This window comes from Musa acuminata, chromosome BXJ2-7, assembly GCF_036884655.1.
Source record: "Musa acuminata AAA Group cultivar baxijiao chromosome BXJ2-7, Cavendish_Baxijiao_AAA, whole genome shotgun sequence".
NCBI classification, from domain to species: domain Eukaryota; kingdom Viridiplantae; phylum Streptophyta; class Magnoliopsida; order Zingiberales; family Musaceae; genus Musa; species Musa acuminata.
The window spans coordinates 23,259,423-23,276,857 of NC_088344.1; the positions used below are offsets into that span (position 1 = coordinate 23,259,423).

Genomic DNA, 17,435 nt, shown 5'->3' on the forward strand with positions numbered 1-17,435 from the left:
CCGAGGGTTTTATTATGTTTTAAATGGATGTAAATCCGATTATAAAAACAACCAAAGACAAAAGAAAATCCGATTTTTATCCCTCACTGAATACGCAAAATACCAACAACGGGTGAAAAACATGCTCAAAATGTAAATGATTCAAACTAGTTTGGGCAAATAATGTGGCGGCGGCAGCAGCAGCAGCAGCAGCAGCAGCAGCAGTCACGCCTCCTTTCTCTCTGCATGTATTTGATCAACAAATTCACTTCCAATTGGCGCAATCCAAACACCCAACAGTACGAACAAATGCATACAAAGTAACAACAATGAGGAATACATATTTGACGGGTAAATATTCCAGCAGAGCTCGACGCCAGCAAACAAGATGAGCCTGAAACACACAACATCTTTATTAGTAGCTCATCAAACAAACAAACAGCAGTAACGAATGTGGCAACCTTTTTACCTTAGAGGGGTCGGGAACGGTGCTTTCCACAAAAGAAAAGGCAACGAGTAGAAGTACCTGACAGACACCCAAAGTGAAAAACTGCTTTTAATGATGAAAGCATCATCATCAATTTATTAGCCACAGTAATTAAAAGGAAAAGCAAAATAGTAAGTAAATTTACATCTTTGATGTCTCACAAAATCATTAAAAGCTATGCTACTATGTGACGCTAAAAATTACTGACTAACAAGAAAGATATATGCTGCTTTACCCCAGACCGTGGAATATAACCACAATTATTTGTATCAGGATATGGATGAACGAAGATTTCAATGACAATATCAGAAAGCTACTAGTCAATCAAACAAGAAATTGATACCCGGATGGTCATGATGTGATGGGCAGTTACATAAGAAAATTCTCGTACAATATAGAAAAATGTTCATGTATGACACCCAAAACTCACAATTTGCAAAATGAGTTTCTACCTGGAGCAGTTCCAAGTATATTTCGACAGTTCAATTGCAGAAGAATCAATAAAATAAGTAATAGTAAGCAATACCCTACCAAAAGCAATTGGTGAACTTTGACAGTTAAACACATAAACCAACAAAACACAATAGCTTATCTTACTTGTGACATGAGAAGTTACCAATATATAATTTTACATCCAGAAAAAGAAAAAAAAAATCCAAAGCAATGATGAGAGAGATTTCAAAGCAAGCACTTAAATCCTTTGGTAAAGGATGTTTTTGCTCATATTTTTCCAGGCACCAAATAATGCAAAACATGAACAATATTTGCAGTACATTTCTTGCAATGTGAATTTTTGGATTTTTTAAGTAACATCAGAAGAAAAAACAACACTTGTGGAAAATCTTTTAACTGGGTTACAGATAGGTTGTTCTTTTAGTATGCTATTTTCATCAATAAAAGCAAATACAAATCTTTATTAGATTAGCTTACCAAGAATAGAACTGGTAATGAAGAGATCGAGCACATACAATGCCGATGAAGTTCCCGACAAACATAACAGTTGCAATATCTGGATGTATATCAGTTCACATATATGTTCAGACCGAGGAAAAATAATGTAAACAAAACAAAATGTGATAAGAGAAGGATCTTCAGAAATTCCAAACATACATTCTTTATTGAGAGTTTTGATTCTTGATTCACAGGACTGAAATTGCTGAATAGAGAATATTGAAAAAGCATCACTGACTTTTGACTTCAAGAGATGAAAAAGTCCATTCCTGTCGGCGCCCAACACAACATTCATTAAAACCCGTTATTATTCCAGATTGCAAATGATGAAATTCAAGTGAAGTCTAAAGTGGAATTGCATTTATAAGCAAATCTTCAATGTGCTTTTGCAGGTACAAGTGCAGTATTATTTGATGGCATTAGATGATCTCATGGGCCAACATGCATCCCACAATCAAAGTCAGAGAGGTATACAGGTCACTGTGGTATCTTCAAAATAAGCCCCACTGACAACTTTGTATTAACTGGTATACTCAGTAATAAACAACCAAGTATTATTTGCATGGTTAACAAAAAGAAATACCATATAGTCTAAATCTGATGCAAATTATGAATGAAAGAGTAAACAAAAAATGATTCAACAATCAAACTTATTCCTTTGCTAGTCATTTTTAACATATATCAGTTAGAGCAAAGCGCACTAATAGTCTTTCATCACACGTAAAACAGTTCAGACTAAGATGTTTATCGGACTTATTCTAAATGGACTGCATATTATCATTCCTTAACACTAACCAAAGATATAAAAGCAGAGAGAACAAAAGAAATGATAATAACAAAATTTTGGTTACTCACTTGGACCATCTGAAGTTTGCAAATATTATAAGCAATGTTAGATGAAGAACCAGCAAGGCACATGCAAATTCTTTTGATACAAATATCTCTTCTGGAACAAACTTGAAATTAACAGACCTGAAACAAGATTAATGTAATGATGTAATGGTTGACTTAATCATGACAAGGATTACAATATATATCTGGCTAACCAATGCCTACATAATACATTCACAAAAACATTCCTATTTGATTCTGTGCCTCGACACGTATGTTTATGCTGATTGGCAATTGGACAAATACTTTTGTAGATATAGGTTTAGTGTTAGCTCAGTGGTAGGAAATCATCCATGTAGTGTACCCGAAATAGATGAGACTCATGATCTGTTGTATATAGGTTACAGCTATACATTACGATACAAGCATGTAAATGAACCTATGTTTCTTTGCTTAAATTAATGATGCAAGTCACTATAACACCCATTACAGTTTGCAAATAGAATTACGGACTTGAACTAAAAGAATCATTCTGGAGACATGCATACCTTAATATCTTTGTAACCAAGAGGGGTTTTGACAAATAATGTCTATTTTAATTTATAGAACCTGCAAATGACAGTTATAGGGAATGGTAAGGTAACAATACTACTGCCAAATACCATTTATACATGTTTCTGCCTCCCTCATCTCGCGGAGAAATACAGCAATTAGAGAGGCAGCAATGCCCACTGGTAGGCCCCAAGTTTAATGTCCGATTGTCTCACTTCCCTGTAAGACAGGGAGGACAAAAACAGGTGGCAAAGTGTAGCTTGGATTTAGTTTGCTCATCTATAGTACATTTTTTGAACAAAGAAGGTTGCTAACAAGTTGAAAAAAAAACAAACCTTTAGAAATTAAGAAGCAAGAACAGGAATATTAGCAAGATCCAGTCACAATATCAGAGAGGCACTAGCTAGTTAGTATAAAACAAGTATCTTGGCATCTATGCTAAGCCTGCAATTTCTACTCCCACTGCATGTCCCTCAGAATCTGTTTAAAAGATCATCCCCAAAGAAATGGTAACAGCAGTACTTAGGTTCCTATGGGCATACAGGGAGACAATCTGATTCACATTAAAATAATCAATGACCAATCAACTTTATTTTCAACTCATTTGAAAATTTAACGAGATATGCCAAATTAATGATCAGTGGACAGAATCATGTAAGCATCATTGATATAACGAGGGGCTTGCTAACATGGCCATTGGTTCCCCTTAAATTGGTCTGTATAATGCAGGTTTCACTCAAACATGAATTGACATTCTCTCACAAATATGTCCAATAAAAAGTCCTCATCATTGAATATAAAGAAATCAAGTTGCTTAACTAGCTCAGGATGATGACGCTAGTGACTGAACTTGTATATGTGTCTACCATTGTGATCACAGAATCAGTTTCTTGCACTGGTCTTTGATTTTGTGTTTATAAAACCAAAAGAAAACTTTGCAAGTAACTATCAGTCTAGAAATCAAGTTGCTTAACTAGCTCAGGATGATGACGCTAGTGACTGAACTTGTATATGTGTCTACCATTGTGATCACAGAATCAGTTTCTTGCACTGGTCTTTGATTCTGTGTTTATAAAACCAAAAGAAAACTTTGCAAGTAACTATCAGTCTTCAAGTTTGTATTCCTCAGCCCATTCTATCACCAAACTTTTTCAAGCAATCGTACAAAGTTAAAGAAAATAGAGGAAATGTGAAAATGTTACTCTGGAAGAGGAAAACAAGATATCAGATTTACAGGAGAAACATCATCATAAATAGAATAATTATATCAGTTGCCATTCTGCCTACATAACAAAGTTAAATACATCGGCAAATGTAGCATGTTGCACATATGCACGAGGATGCAATCAAAAGTTTTCCAGAATTCTTATTGGCATATTTGACAAATTCTATAACTTTACAAAAATCTACATTCAATGCTTAACAATCACTAGTTTAGAGAAGAATATAATTTATATAGCTAACTCCTGCAGTTCACATGAAAGAACAAAACATTTATGATGTTTCATATTATGTTTGCATCCATGTGGTCAAATGCATAGAGCAGATCTATTGTTCTTGGGAACATCATAAATATAAGAGCTACAGAAACCTACAGAAAATTTCACTGTTCTAAAAAATGTCAATACTGCAGTGCAGAAAAAATTAGCTCCAAAAGACATCCAAACACCTATTAAATTTATTGCTTTGTTCATTGTTTAGATGTAGATGATGCACATTATCGAACTAATTATTAGTCACTAACAAAAATAAGAAGCATCTTTCGGTCATGACATGAATCAACAGATTAGCATTTCATAATAAAGTTCAACTTTCCAAGAACAGCAGCAATCTAGACTAGAATATTTTGATCACTGTAACAAATTAAAATTCTAAAGACTGTGTATGCACCAGAAATGGATGAAGACACGCCCAAGATTAAAGGCTCTTGAAATGTACTCAACAGGATATGTCAGCAAGAACGGTAAGCCCAAAATAATCTGCCAAAAAGTGAATCATCAAATCAAATGACAACAAATAGATATAGACAATAACAAGAATAGTTTCTATTTTCTAATGCAACCAGCTATAACGTCAACAAATTCTTCAAAACAAAACATCAAGCTTTTTCCGACAATAGTATGGAGAGGGAGCCTAACTAACTTGAGAAGCCTAAATGAACAGATTATGTGAAGTCTTAGGCTGCCCCCTAACAAATCTTGAAATCTAGCCAAAACTATTGCGAGTAAAAGGGGGCGCATGAAACCTTGAACTGTAGTAAGTTATTTAGCAGGTAGTATGGCACATCATAGGCTGTGATTAGCCTGTTCAACCAGAAACAAACCTCCATTGGCTACATTGAGCAGATTATACGAAGGACCCAAGAATAAAGATCAGTGAAGCATAATTATCATTGAATTAGAACAATTTCCACACCACACATTCAAGAGAAAGCAAAGAATAATTGGCAAGAAAACAAAATTAAAAATGGGTTTAAAAGTGTGTTAAAAAAGAAAAGTGGCATGGTGCCAGAAGCTGCTGTCGATGTAGACCTGGGTTACAACTTACAACCTTATCTTTATAAGTAGAGAACTTATTTCTGTGATTCAAAAACCCGCTATGCGAAGGAGAAACTTTATTGTGGCACCAAGGCTTGCCCTATTAGATGCATGCTAAAATAAAAAATGAAAAAATAATGTGTTAGTACATAAAAAATAAGTTTGCAAGTCACATCAGTTTACAAAAAAAGAGAAGTAGACAGGATTCATATGATTCTTCTCATCCCAGTTGCTTGGTTGAAGTCGCACATATGCTCACCACCTCATTCAATCATTACCACTCAACCAAACCACCCATCCTAAGCATCACTTTTCTCTCAAGCACCCACACATCTCCCGTCATCCACTTAAGCCCATCACTTGCTGCTTTGACCAATTAGATGAAATAGTCATTAACCATAATCAACCAAATAACTTTGGTCTATTGTATCATTCCCGATTAAAATATATCACAAATTGCAGACAAAAAACCAATCAAAAGTAACTAAATAACCCCTGTAAATCTTAAAACTAAGATAGAGATTGCATGGGCCAAACAAAGTTCAAACGCATGTAAAGGAATAATATGAAAAATGGATTTTGACGTATATAGTACTAGGAAATGGAAACAGCAATGCATGGATAGATACCTGCACTAACGCAGCACCAAACAAGACAGAGAAGACACCCTTAACATCAAGAGCCTACAGCACAATATTCATAGTAACAACAGTTACCTGTAAATTAAGCGATAAATTTATAATCAAGACGTCTAATAAATGAAACTTTAATATCAGACGTTATACCTTTAACATAAGCAGAAATAAAGGTGGCGCATATAGAAGCACATTCATCTTAATTGACACAGCTCCACTATGGTGAAAAGACAAATGAAAATTAAAATCCAGCCATATTCATCAGCTATCAAATAAAGAAACAACTAAGTTAGTTGTTGCCTATGATACTCAAGTGATTGAGAAAAGAAGAACTAGTACCTGAAAATGATCAAAGCCAGATGCCATTTTTGACTAAATAGCAAAGCTAGAGAAGCATGAAGCAAGGTCATTGCAAAACAGTCATTAAAGAGACGAAGAATAAAGATCGAGTGAACTCTCTTCGACAAACAAAGGAAAGAAAGAGCCCACCATGGAAGCTGCCACAACAAGATGACAAGCAATAGTGTCATGAAGATAGATACGAGCATATTTAAATCTGCTTTGAAAGGGAGAAATTCAACTGTTAGATAACAAGTTAGACCCCTTCCTCCGGTGCTTAAAGTCCAACCTAGTGGTTATAGATGGTGTCCATTTTATGATATGAGGGGACTTCCAAAAAAGATATACTCATTGGTACTCAAATTGCCAAAATCATGTAACATTATTATCCGTTTAGTATGATGCATAACTTTCAATATCAGCATCTGAATTACCAAAGCCAGCAAAGATGTACCCATTTGGATTATGGGCAACAAATTACCAAAAAGAATCAAATGCAAAATGTGTTCCGTTCACTTCCACAAGTAAAGCGAGATAGCTAGTACCGATCATGGAACACAATAAACCCTCATGAAGTTCTCCGACCTCATATATAAATAAATATATATACATATATATATATACATATACATACATATATATATACATATATATATATATATATATATATATAAACACTAATCATAGAAAACAATAATTTTTTATTGTGTGTAATGTTAATAGAAACACAATAGTACAAAGAAGTATAAAATTTAATTAACGGTAAACTCTGACAGATTTCCATACCAGATCGGTCTTTATATAAATGAAGAAAACGAGCCCCAGATTAATTATGTAAAGAATGCCAAACAAGATCTGCAAAAGGACAGATAATAAGAACCAAGTGAATTAACACGTGTAAAGTTTCATGTTTTGTGAGATAGGAACCAAAGCAATCACACAGTGAATTTTAATTTATTTCCATCCTAACAGTATGTTGAACAAGCAAACATAATTAACTCTTTGAAACACTAAGAATAATAATATTCTGGACATTTCTTTTCTTAGGCATATATTTTGGCTGTCTTTGGCCACTATCATGCCTACACACAAGAATACTTCATATCTCAAAAGATATTGTTGAAGTTCATTAAAATCTTGCAGATAAGTGAAGGGAAAAATCATGGGCACACAAGATAAATTATAGATGGATGATTTATGAACACATGCATGATATATATGACATCTTAGGACTGCACATATCTCACAAACACACTTGTATACTTAAAAGCATGCATATTTTAATAATTTAAATGAGAGATACAGTACAATGCCTACAGGCTACACACTTTCCCAAGAATAACACCAAAGCCCCCAATACAATGACTAACGGAGTGTATAATGAAAAGAAACGAAAATTCACACTCGGGATGGCTAACATCATTCTTGCGCATCATTCATTTGATTCATATGTGATAAGCAGCATTCCATGTTATTTCCAGTATACGTCTGCAACTTGTACGGTGTCACCCGTATCTCTCCATTAAGTATGAGACTCTACAATGGGACAATTCTCAGTCTTAAATTGTACAAAGTATCTCGCATACCATGGGCCGAATACTCGCACATATAAGATTCAGCAATGGTATAAATATTTGATAGGAGAGATATGAGAAATTCCTCAATCGCACAACTAAAGATCAAGCATAAAAAAAAGAGCGCTCCAATGAATTTTGAATATAGTTAATCTTGACACATCTTGGTGAAAGAACACGAAAGGAAAATAAAAAGAAGGTAGAGAAAGAATCTTGCGAGGTCCATCGAGATCGCACCTGAGCAGGAAAGACCTCCCCGCCGGTTAGAAACTTGATGGCGGAGTAGACATAAAGAAACCCAGCCGGATAAACCAACGGCCCCGTGTCCCCTTTCAGCTTGGTGTAATCCCTCTCTCCTCCGAGAAACCCATCTACCTGCCGCCAATTGCAAGAACAAACAACGAAAGATGAGCCCGATAAGATGGAAAGCCTCCTCTCCGTTCCAAGAAGAGACCAACGAGGCCCGGCTAGGTCACAAAGAGTCATCACCTGGGACATGTACGCGTCCCAATCGATCTTGGTATCTAAACAGAGAAGGCAGAATCAAGAATATACATCAGACCTCGGCATCATCAGTTAATCAAGAAGAAAGAAAGGAAAACCGGTGAAGAGAGGGTAAGAAGTGATCTCGGGCATCTTACAAGGGACGTAGGCGATGATGAGAGCCACCAAGATGGAATCGAGGACCAACAATGCCGATGCAAAAAGAGGCTTCGAGACCTTGTAGCCGCCGAGGGATGGGGGGAGATCATTCGTGGGCGACCGTGGTCGGGCCATGGATTCGGCGGGCGGCGGGCGTCGGAATCCCTTGGTCTGTCGTCTACCGATCTCTTCTGCTGCGCCGAGACAACCAACCTGGACCAGTCTCTGATGGACCGATGGCCATGTTAAGCCGGGGACGCCGAACCGGTGGCCCAAACGAACCGGTTTAAACAGGAAGGATTGCGAACGTGCCGAAAACGATCAATATTTCCTTTTTTGAAATTAGCTAATAAACTTAATTTCTCGATACCATTTAATCATTTTTACCGATATCCATATTTTTTTTATATATATTAATAATCATTCTCCACTAATGTTTTTAGAGGTCATGCTGAGCTCTGTTTCGTAAAAAGAGAGTAAAAAACGTATTGTTGATGTCTGCAAATGGAATGACGATGCTTCCGTTGGTCTTCTTCTATTTGCGAGGCACGGAAGAGGGCTTCTTTTTCTTCTTCGTTCAAAGTGCCTTTACAAGTATATTTTGAAGGCTCGGCATTTGTTAGCTTTTGGAGGGTTTGCGGTGACAACGCTGTCGTGGTCCTTTTGTCGCACCAGAAGAGGAAGAAGAAAAAGAGATTTAGCAGATGATTAGTCCACCAAGAAGAGGATCTTTCTTTATTCCGAGATCCCTCTCTACCACCTTGACTGGGTGTCCCCTTCCCCTTCCCCCCTCCTTTGAGCACTCTTTCCCAATGGCAGGTGGACACTGGTTCGGATCAAGCAATTGGTACTGGCAGCAAAATCTCACAGCCCACAGAAATAGGCTTCACCTACCAAGCCAAATCCCTTTTGCCTGATCAAGATTCTACCCCTAATGATATACTACTAAGCAACGTGATTACAGCGAGCAACACTAAAGTAGCGACTAAAATAATAATAACAATCCATGACATCTCTAAAGTTTGCCTATCTTTCCGTGATTGCATCTGCTAGTTTGGCAGGCCAAACAAAGTCGACTGCTTTTGAGCTCATGAAGAAAGTACTCTCTCGGTCGCCTTCATCTTCATCGTGTCCTCGGCTCTCTCTCTCTCTCTCTCTCTCTCTCTGCCTGCAATCATCGGTGTTCCATGTCGAAAAATTAAAGTAAAATGTAATACCATCTTATCTTTGCAGGAAGCATCTTTCGGATTTGCATGCTGGATAAGACGATTCAGATGGTGCAAGGCCAATCGATCAACAGTAATCGATCTCTCGAGGTCTGGAATATGAACTCTCTTAAAATATTAGTTTCCTGGATGAGGATCATGGTTCCATGCCATGGCTTATATGCTCTGGTGATTCCGTAGGTGACTGATTGTTCCGATCTGCAATGTGAATGACAGGTGAACGTGAGGCTATTAGGCTGCTTGCATAATGTTTTCCCTGTCGAATTGTGTTAGAAAAGCACAGAGACGGAGCAGTAGAAGAAGATAAAACTTGGAACGAGTCCAACCGGTGTGCATGGATGGTATCTCTTACCAACTGTGAAGCACACACAACGCAGCTAATTCGCACCGTTCAAACGTCTACGACTGCCCCTGGAATCTATCAAAGCTACCTTCCCCCCCCCCCCCGCCACCACCACCTCCACCACCACTAGTTCAGGGCCTCCCTTGGCTATAAAAGGAGCAGAAGCTCCCTAGAACTCCTCGCAGAGCGCCCCCTGAAGAGAGAGTAGCGTGTGGAAGAAAGATGGGAGGAAGCCAGTCGTCTTCCAAGTCTTCTTCCTGTCTCTTCTTCAAGGCCAAGTACAAGGACGAGGAGGCCGACTGGGAGCCGAGGTACGTGTCCAGGAAGATCCGACCCAGCGACGAGGACCGAGGGAAGTGGGTGGGGGAGCCCGACGTCGACAGGAAGGCCTCCGCCTTCATCGCCAAGTTCCACGAGAGCCGCTTCATGGATCTTCAAAGCCATGAGACCCACTTCGTGGACCTCGACAGGCAAACCGTCGCCGTGTGACTTGCGCCCTGGCGTCTCGCCTGGTCCACCTCGTCGATCCTTGGCTCAGCTTAAATACTAGCTTATTTCCATTTGTTATTAGGCGCTTTCTTTCGTCCCTTCGTAGATGACCAGCTGGTCGTGTGCCTCCTAGTTTGTGATCGGTGATCGTACCGGACAAAATAATGGTTAGCGGATGAATCGTGAGAGGAAGCTGCTGCTGATGTATCCTTGTGCTGTCCAAGTCTGTATAAAGGAAGTAATGCGAGTAAAGTTCATCCTTATTTAGAATCCCTGTGGTGAAGTAGGAAGCAGCAAAACCTCACCGTGAGCTACTGACCAAATCGGCCGCACTTGTTGCGGTGACAACAACTACTCTTCTCCATCTTTGCAGGAAGAGTTTAAATGGATGGGAAGTAATGGTGCCCATTTTTCATGTTATCGTGTTTCCATTTTCTCAGCTATCATCAACTTTGTTGCTTCGTGTTTCATCGTATTCTTTGTCTTATCCAATGATGTTTTCTAGCGACATTTTCCAATTCACTGCCTCACATTGTGGTTCAGAAATAAAAACGACTTGGCGTAGGGGTTGCAAGGAAGATCATATGGCCTTCCTTCTTTTCCGATTTCTCTGTCAACCCAAATCTCTCTTCTCTCCTCCACGAGTCCTTTTTTCATGACTGAATCGCAGCTTTGCAGTTAGCAGCCACTGATCTAAAAAAGCGACCCCAAAGGAAGAAAAGCTAATCATAGTTTCGATCCAAAAAAGATTGTGATCCAACACAAGTTCCCGACTATCGATCTTAAGAAACTTGCACAACTATATTTACATGACAAAAAATTGACCTTCGTGTATGATGATGCTACATGCAAGACCAACACACACTCCTCGAAGCATTCGAACGCACAGGGCCACTACCAGTTCAATTACTCTTCACATAGAGGGACTGCTTTCTACGACAGCAACCAATCAATCCACAAGTGAGAGTGGGAGCATAGGAAAGGAAAGTGGGTCAAATCAACCATGAATGATTCGGAGTAGAATGTACTGATCCTAAAAATTCACAATATACATTACGGACATGCAGAAACTTAGAACGAGGGGGGGAGGTGCATCGGTCACAGTCCCATATGCCAATTCAAATCATTCAGTCTATCTATTGAATGGCTATTATGAATTGCGTCCGATTCATGTCATCTTGTGATTCCTATTCTGAAGGAATCCATCCCGAGCATGTTAAGCATGTTCTTCATCTTTCCTTGCTTGTCTTTCTCCTTAGTCGCATAGGACCGTACATATTTTTCTGCAGCCATGCGGGAAGTCTACTCTTGCGATTTTTGTTACCAGATCATCCACAGGCATAAAAGACAACAATGGCCGTCGGCTGTAATCCGCTTCTGTAAAACGTGTCTTATACTGCATTAGCGTCGGAGAACTCCTCCTGCCCGAGAGGTGGCAAATTTAGCTTTAAGAGTAGTCAGTCATATCGGTCTCCGGATGCGATGAAGATTTTGACCTCTCCAATTCTCGGACCTCTGTCTGTCTGCATTGATCTTTTTATGAGAAGTCGCACCTACCGTTCAGCGATATCTCCACCGTTGTTGGTACGGAACCCATTCCGGCCTGCCCGGTTCAAGGATTTTGACATGAAGAATGAATACTAGCTGATGTGCGAGGTATGGAAGGAGGATCACTTGTGCTACTCTTTCTTCGATGCGAAAGATGCATGCCTTTTCATCTTTGATGAAAGCTTCCGATGGCAACATCCGAGCCTCTGTCTGATGACTGCCACAGATGAAAAGGTGATGCTCACATACGTCCACGTTGATGGTTGCCGAAGCCTGCAAGTCTTCATCAGTCGGAGTGCAGAAAACTTAAAGACTTCTGGAACACATGGGGTCCTCCACTTCACCTCTCTTTCCTCTCTGCAACGCACCTGGACCTGGTGTCCGCCTCCCACACTGCTCCTCCTTGCATCACGATCATAGACTTGCTATCTGCACAGATGCATTATTCCTTTTGTTTTGCGGCCAAAAACTACATGCGCCAGTGCCAGTTCCGGTTCCGGTGCCGCACGACTTTTAATGTAGTTGCTGCACGATGTTCCCGAGCAACTTTTCCTTTTCCTTTTCCTTTCCCTTTCCCTTTCTTTTGTACATCCCATATATAATGGAATGAACCCTGGGATCAGCTCCGGCTTCCTAAGAGAGGCATCAAAACAAAAGGTAGACTAGACGATGGACAAAAAAGATTCACCTTCTTTTGCAGGCCTAACCGAGGGTTCATCTATCTCCATGGCTGGAACACCGTGGAGCAGCGATTTGGACGGCGGAGAGCCATTCCTGCTGAGAAAGGATGCTTCTTGCTCTTTTCCTTTAGTCATCGAGGGACTACTTTGTGCTGGCTATCATTGGAAGCGATACCATCGTGCAGCTCCTACATATATTCCGTAGTCCCTAGTTTTGTGCTACTTCTACCCTGTTTTGCATGGAATTAATATTGGGTAGGTGAAAAGTCTTCCGAGCTCCGTCGATGCACGATGAAGGTCTTCTAACGTATCAGGATTCCCTTAAAGTCTAGTTACTTAAACCATGGTTAAACCATCCGAAGAATCACCCGATGCACAGTATTCCATGGAATACACCAAAGGACCGAGACATCAATCATAAACCACTCTCATCGAACTGGCTTTTTCTTTTGACAGAATCTAAGATAGAGTTTGCAAGAAAGAATCCCCAGTTTGTTTATTATGTCACTTTGAAAGGCAACTCTTCTCTTCTGTAGTTCCCAACTCATACAATATCCATAGAGGCTTGACTTTCCTCTGAAGATATCTAGCCCTATCTCGACCTTATCACCTTCGAAGACCCACTTTTAGTGGCATCCATATCAAAGCAGATGGACATCGTGAGTGCCTCTGATTAGCATTTAGTGGGAAGATATGATGCCTAGTGAAAGATTTGGGCAACGATGACCACCGAGTTTGACGATGAAAAAATAAGTAGAAAGGACGACTCCTGCAATGAAGCGTATTCGAGTTTATCATCTCCTTGATTGTGAGTTCATGCATCATCTGTAACACACGATGATAGTCCATTCCTCACTTTGTTCTAAGTGGGAGCAGTGCTATTCTGAGTTACTTCACCAACACTTCTTCCCATAAGAGTCTCATGATCACAACAAGGTTCACAAATATTACGCCCGCGGTGCAGCAGAGATCTTCAACTGTGAATGGGATATGAAGCTATTGATGAAATTATAAGGATAAAGCAAAAAGATACACTTCAAGTAGTATCATGTGAAGTCAGTCTATTTATATATAGTGAAAGAGGATATTTCTTTAACTGAGCAGAAAGATTTCCTCATGCAGTTGAGGAAATCTCATCTGCTATGCAGTTGAGAATATCTCTCTTTTATCAGATAAAATCTCTCTGTTATCAGCTACCAGAAAGGAATTTTGCTTTCACATTTCTGTGGCTCACAAATGAGCCCTCAACTATTTACTCAGCTGAACCATGGACTCAAGTTTTTCCAGCATGACTTCTCTTGCTTGAATCAATCCAAAGCACCGGTCATTAAAATTCAGCTTTTCTTATATATATATATATATATATATATATATATATATATATATATATATAACATCCTTTGATCATAGCCCAGTATAGAGAGTCGCACGGTGTTGCTCCGACAACCCAAGCCTGCTTCGATGAGGTCCGTGAGACCATCGGCGCCAGCTGAAGTTGTAGCATCCGAGTCGGGAGTATTTGCCGCTTGGGAGGAGGAGCCTTGTAGTTTCACCGAGGGGATCGTACGTCTCCTAATCCATCGACCGATACAAATGCCACTCCTCTCTTAGCGGCTGTCATAATTTATATGGTGTTTTTGTTGTTCTTTTAGAGAGAAAAAGATGGCGTCAAGCCTTCAAGTCAGCTAGAAAATTAACCCTGGAAAGGCAATGCTCTGTGATCCAATAATAGAATTATGTTTCTCCTTGCACGGTCTCAAAGCAGCTAACTGAGGAGGCAGACAACGGCGCGCCTCCACCATGAGATCCTTCTCCGTCGACCACCGCCTCTCCGTCCCCGACAACGACTCCTGCTGCTTCGCTCACCACCTTTTCGTTATTGACACATCAAGAGACTCGTCCGAAATCTCTTGGGGAATCGCAGCGGCGCTTCGGAAACAGACAAGAAAAATATACAGAACTCGGACGGTGAATTTGAGCGCTTGCTAATGATGTCATCCTCATAACATGTGTTACATTGACAAGAACGAAATCTTCACTATTTCAAATTTCTTTCACGATGAGGCATACTTGAAAAGCCATGATTTACAAGTCTTCACATCGGGCTGGCATGAAGGACAGCGTTCTTCCTGCAACATCGTAGACTACATGCATGTTCTGCTGCTGGTAGTTGCCGACGATCGTCAAGTTGCTTTCGGACCTCTGCATCACTAAGCAGAACGCGCCGGCGTTTTGGTCGGGGTACATGTAGTTCGCCGGCGGTATCGTCATATCGGCATTGTCAAAGTGGAACGTCATGTCCGGCACCGGCGGCGGCGGCCATGACGAGACTGAGAAGCAGAGGTCAAGCCCGATGGTCGACGACAGGTCAACCACGGGTAGGCCAACGCGAGACTTGATGTTTTGCTTGACGATCTCGTACACGGGCTTGGGCAACTGCGTCTGGCCCGTGCCGGAGTCTATCACCGTACCACTAAGCTCGTCTCTTCTGTACTCAAAGGTGGCGTTCGGAATTGGCAAGAGGGCCTCACCCAGCGATATCCCTCGTAAAGAGACGCGGTATAGATTGGTGTCATCCAGGAAAGGCGTGGATTGAACTTTACCTGCGGTACCATTCAGGGTCGCAAGAGACCCAAGCCGAAGATGGCTGCTGCTTGAACTGTTGAATGAAGTGAGGCAGTAAGAGAATTTGCGGAAACCGAGTTGCGATATCAGCGACAGATTTCCTCGGCCAAACCCAACGATGCCGGACGTTCCAGCGAAGTTGCCTTTGCTTTGCCTGCTGCAGCCGAAGGTAACGTTGGACACAGATTTCGTGCCAAATGTGAACGTCTCCATGGCCAGAACGCCCTGAGTGGCCCCCGAGCCATAGCCGTAGGCATAGTGGCACGTTGGTGGATCGAAGCGCTTGAAGACTTGGTAATCGTACAAGGGACTGGTGCAAGGAAGCCTGGAGAAGGAGGATGAATCGGAGGGGTCATAAACGGGGGTGCTCTGCTGCACGCATGGGTCGCAGGGTCGGCACTGCGTCCATACCAGTTCGCTGCCGGTGTCGAGTATGGCGGTAACGTTGAGCTCCGGTGTGCCGATGGCGAATTCCAGCTTGTACTCGAACTTCGACGACGTGATCGGGACTTGGATGTCGCCGGAGGAGTTGGCCAGCCTGGCTTCGAGGACCTCCCTCCGGTGCCTGCTTCTTTGCGCGGCACGCCGGACGCGCTCCGTGAACGTGAAAGGGCTGCCGGCGTCCACGTGGGTGAGACCGAGTTGAAGTCCGGCAGGTGCAGGGGTGGTCGATCGAAGCAAGGAGGATAGTGCCATGAGAGCTAACAACGGGAAGTACGCCATGAAGAGAGAGACGATCGAGCATCTACGTGTATATGATGTATACGGCGGATGAGATCAAAATAGAGATTTGAAAGAGAGTTTATGTTTGCCGTAACAGAGAATTGCCAACTTTAGCTCATCAGCTTTCAGCCCACTTGGTAAGAGGAGTTGGATCAGTTTTGGTGTTCCTTATTTGCGCGCAATCCAAAGTTGGGAGACAGGACCTGTGAGCCGCAAGAACAGAACGCAGACAACGACCTTGGAAACCGCAACTTGGTTTTAGGAAGCGATGAGACTACCACCAAGCTAAATTCGAAAATATACTTTTAATAGGTTGCATTGGCGATATAAAAGACACTGGAAGTCCTCTCGAACACAACGATCGCAGGCCCTAATATTTGTAGTATACTTGTTTCAACTGTTGTCGACAGGTTGATCTTGGCCGAGAGAACAAAATGGCCAGAGTGACATACTCCGATAATGCATTAGGAACGGAGGAATCATGTCTAATAATCACACACTCTCTCTCTCTCTATCGCTAAGGATCCTTAGGTTTCATGCACTAACCTATCGGATCACCTGCAGGAACATGATCAGCATCGGTGCTTTTTCGATTCGAGCACCTCATCAGAAGGCGGAAAGATCATCATTAGGTGTCAGATGTTTTTGGTGGTAACGCGCACTGTCTGTCAAAGCAATCTTTGCGAGTCCTCCATTAGCAAAAAGAGATTGAGGCGACCTTTCCTGTTTAAAAGTAGAGAAGGATGATTCTCCACAAGTCGAAGGGCCAACAGTTGCCTCTCGTTCGTTCATAGTGGCAGTGTTATTACTTTGAGAAAGAGGTAGGTGGCCTATCGTTCTTTTGTGAAGATGGTGAAGGAAAGCAAACACTGGTAAGACAGCAAAACCTTGCCACCTCGTCAATCTAAATTTATAGTCTCAAAAGATAGCTTTTCTAGTATAAAACTTTATCATCAACTTTATACCACAAGAATGTGAATCTCCTTTAGAAGAAACGAATTATCTTTTTTTGCTTGCGGGAGAATACGAGAGTTGACTTTCCTGGTGATCGATTCTTTGATTCCCAGGCGGTGGTGGGATCTTACGTTGCCCGAGTCCACCGGAGATGGCTATGAAGGCTGCAAGCAGATTGGGTCGGTCCCAAGTCAGGAGGTGCCGGCTTAATTAACAGGAAACAAAAGTCGTCGAGTTGATAGATGACTCATCATTTATATCGAGTGTTTATTTCGTATCCAACAAAGATCTCATCGTCGATGGCGATGTTTTGTCCGCAT

At 41.1% G+C, this 17,435-nt stretch overlaps 2 protein-coding genes and 1 long non-coding RNA gene across 4 annotated transcripts; 1 reads left to right on the forward strand and 2 right to left on the reverse strand.

Moving 5' to 3' along the window:
- Nucleotides 1–60: 60 nt before the first annotated feature.
- LOC103981289 (dol-P-Man:Man(5)GlcNAc(2)-PP-Dol alpha-1,3-mannosyltransferase) lies at nt 61–8,772 on the reverse strand. Of its 2 annotated transcripts, XM_065117605.1 has the most exons (14): nt 8,527–8,772; nt 8,375–8,409; nt 8,123–8,260; nt 7,098–7,166; nt 6,312–6,469; nt 6,123–6,189; nt 5,967–6,020; nt 4,691–4,779; nt 2,273–2,389; nt 1,577–1,686; nt 1,397–1,475; nt 449–505; nt 320–373; nt 61–221 (listed from the first exon to the last, which is right to left on the reverse strand). In XM_065117605.1, the coding sequence occupies exons 1-14, from the start codon at nt 8,660–8,662 to the stop codon at nt 77–79; spliced, it is 1,308 nt and encodes a 435-aa protein (XP_064973677.1). In that variant the 5' UTR covers nt 8,663–8,772; the 3' UTR covers nt 61–76. The 2 variants fall into 2 exon arrangements, with proteins under 2 accessions (XP_064973677.1, XP_064973678.1); XM_065117606.1 differs by having other exon boundaries at nt 61–373.
- Nucleotides 8,773–9,703: 931 nt separating this feature from the next.
- On the forward strand, nt 9,704–11,000 carry LOC135617426 (uncharacterized). The gene is made up of 2 exons (XR_010488737.1): nt 9,704–9,843; nt 9,970–11,000. It is a non-coding gene; the product is annotated as an uncharacterized LOC135617426 (long non-coding RNA).
- A 3,782-nt stretch (nt 11,001–14,782) lies between these two features.
- Nucleotides 14,783–16,486, reverse strand: LOC135616167 (aspartic proteinase nepenthesin-1-like). Its single transcript, XM_065115352.1, has one exon. It carries the CDS (start codon nt 16,159–16,161, stop codon nt 14,899–14,901), a length of 1,263 nt encoding a protein of 420 aa, XP_064971424.1. The 5' UTR covers nt 16,162–16,486; the 3' UTR covers nt 14,783–14,898.
- Nucleotides 16,487–17,435: the final 949 nt, after the last annotated feature.

Bases quoted from the DNA above. Each gene is read 5' to 3' on its own strand.
- LOC103981289 (XM_065117605.1), bottom strand. From the start codon at position 8,662: ATGGCCCGACCACGGTCGCCCACGAATGATCTCCCCCCATCCCTCGGC. The intron at 4,780-5,966 runs GTATCTATCCAT...ACTTTTTGGCAG, and splicing joins TTGGTGCTGCGTTAGTGCAG to ATTATTTTGGGCTTACCGTT. The intron at 1,687-2,272 runs GTGAGTAACCAA...GGGCGCCGACAG, and splicing joins GCAAACTTCAGATGGTCCAA to GAATGGACTTTTTCATCTCT.
- LOC135616167 (XM_065115352.1), bottom strand. From the start codon at position 16,161: ATGGCGTACTTCCCGTTGTTAGCTCTCATGGCACTATCCTCCTTGCTT.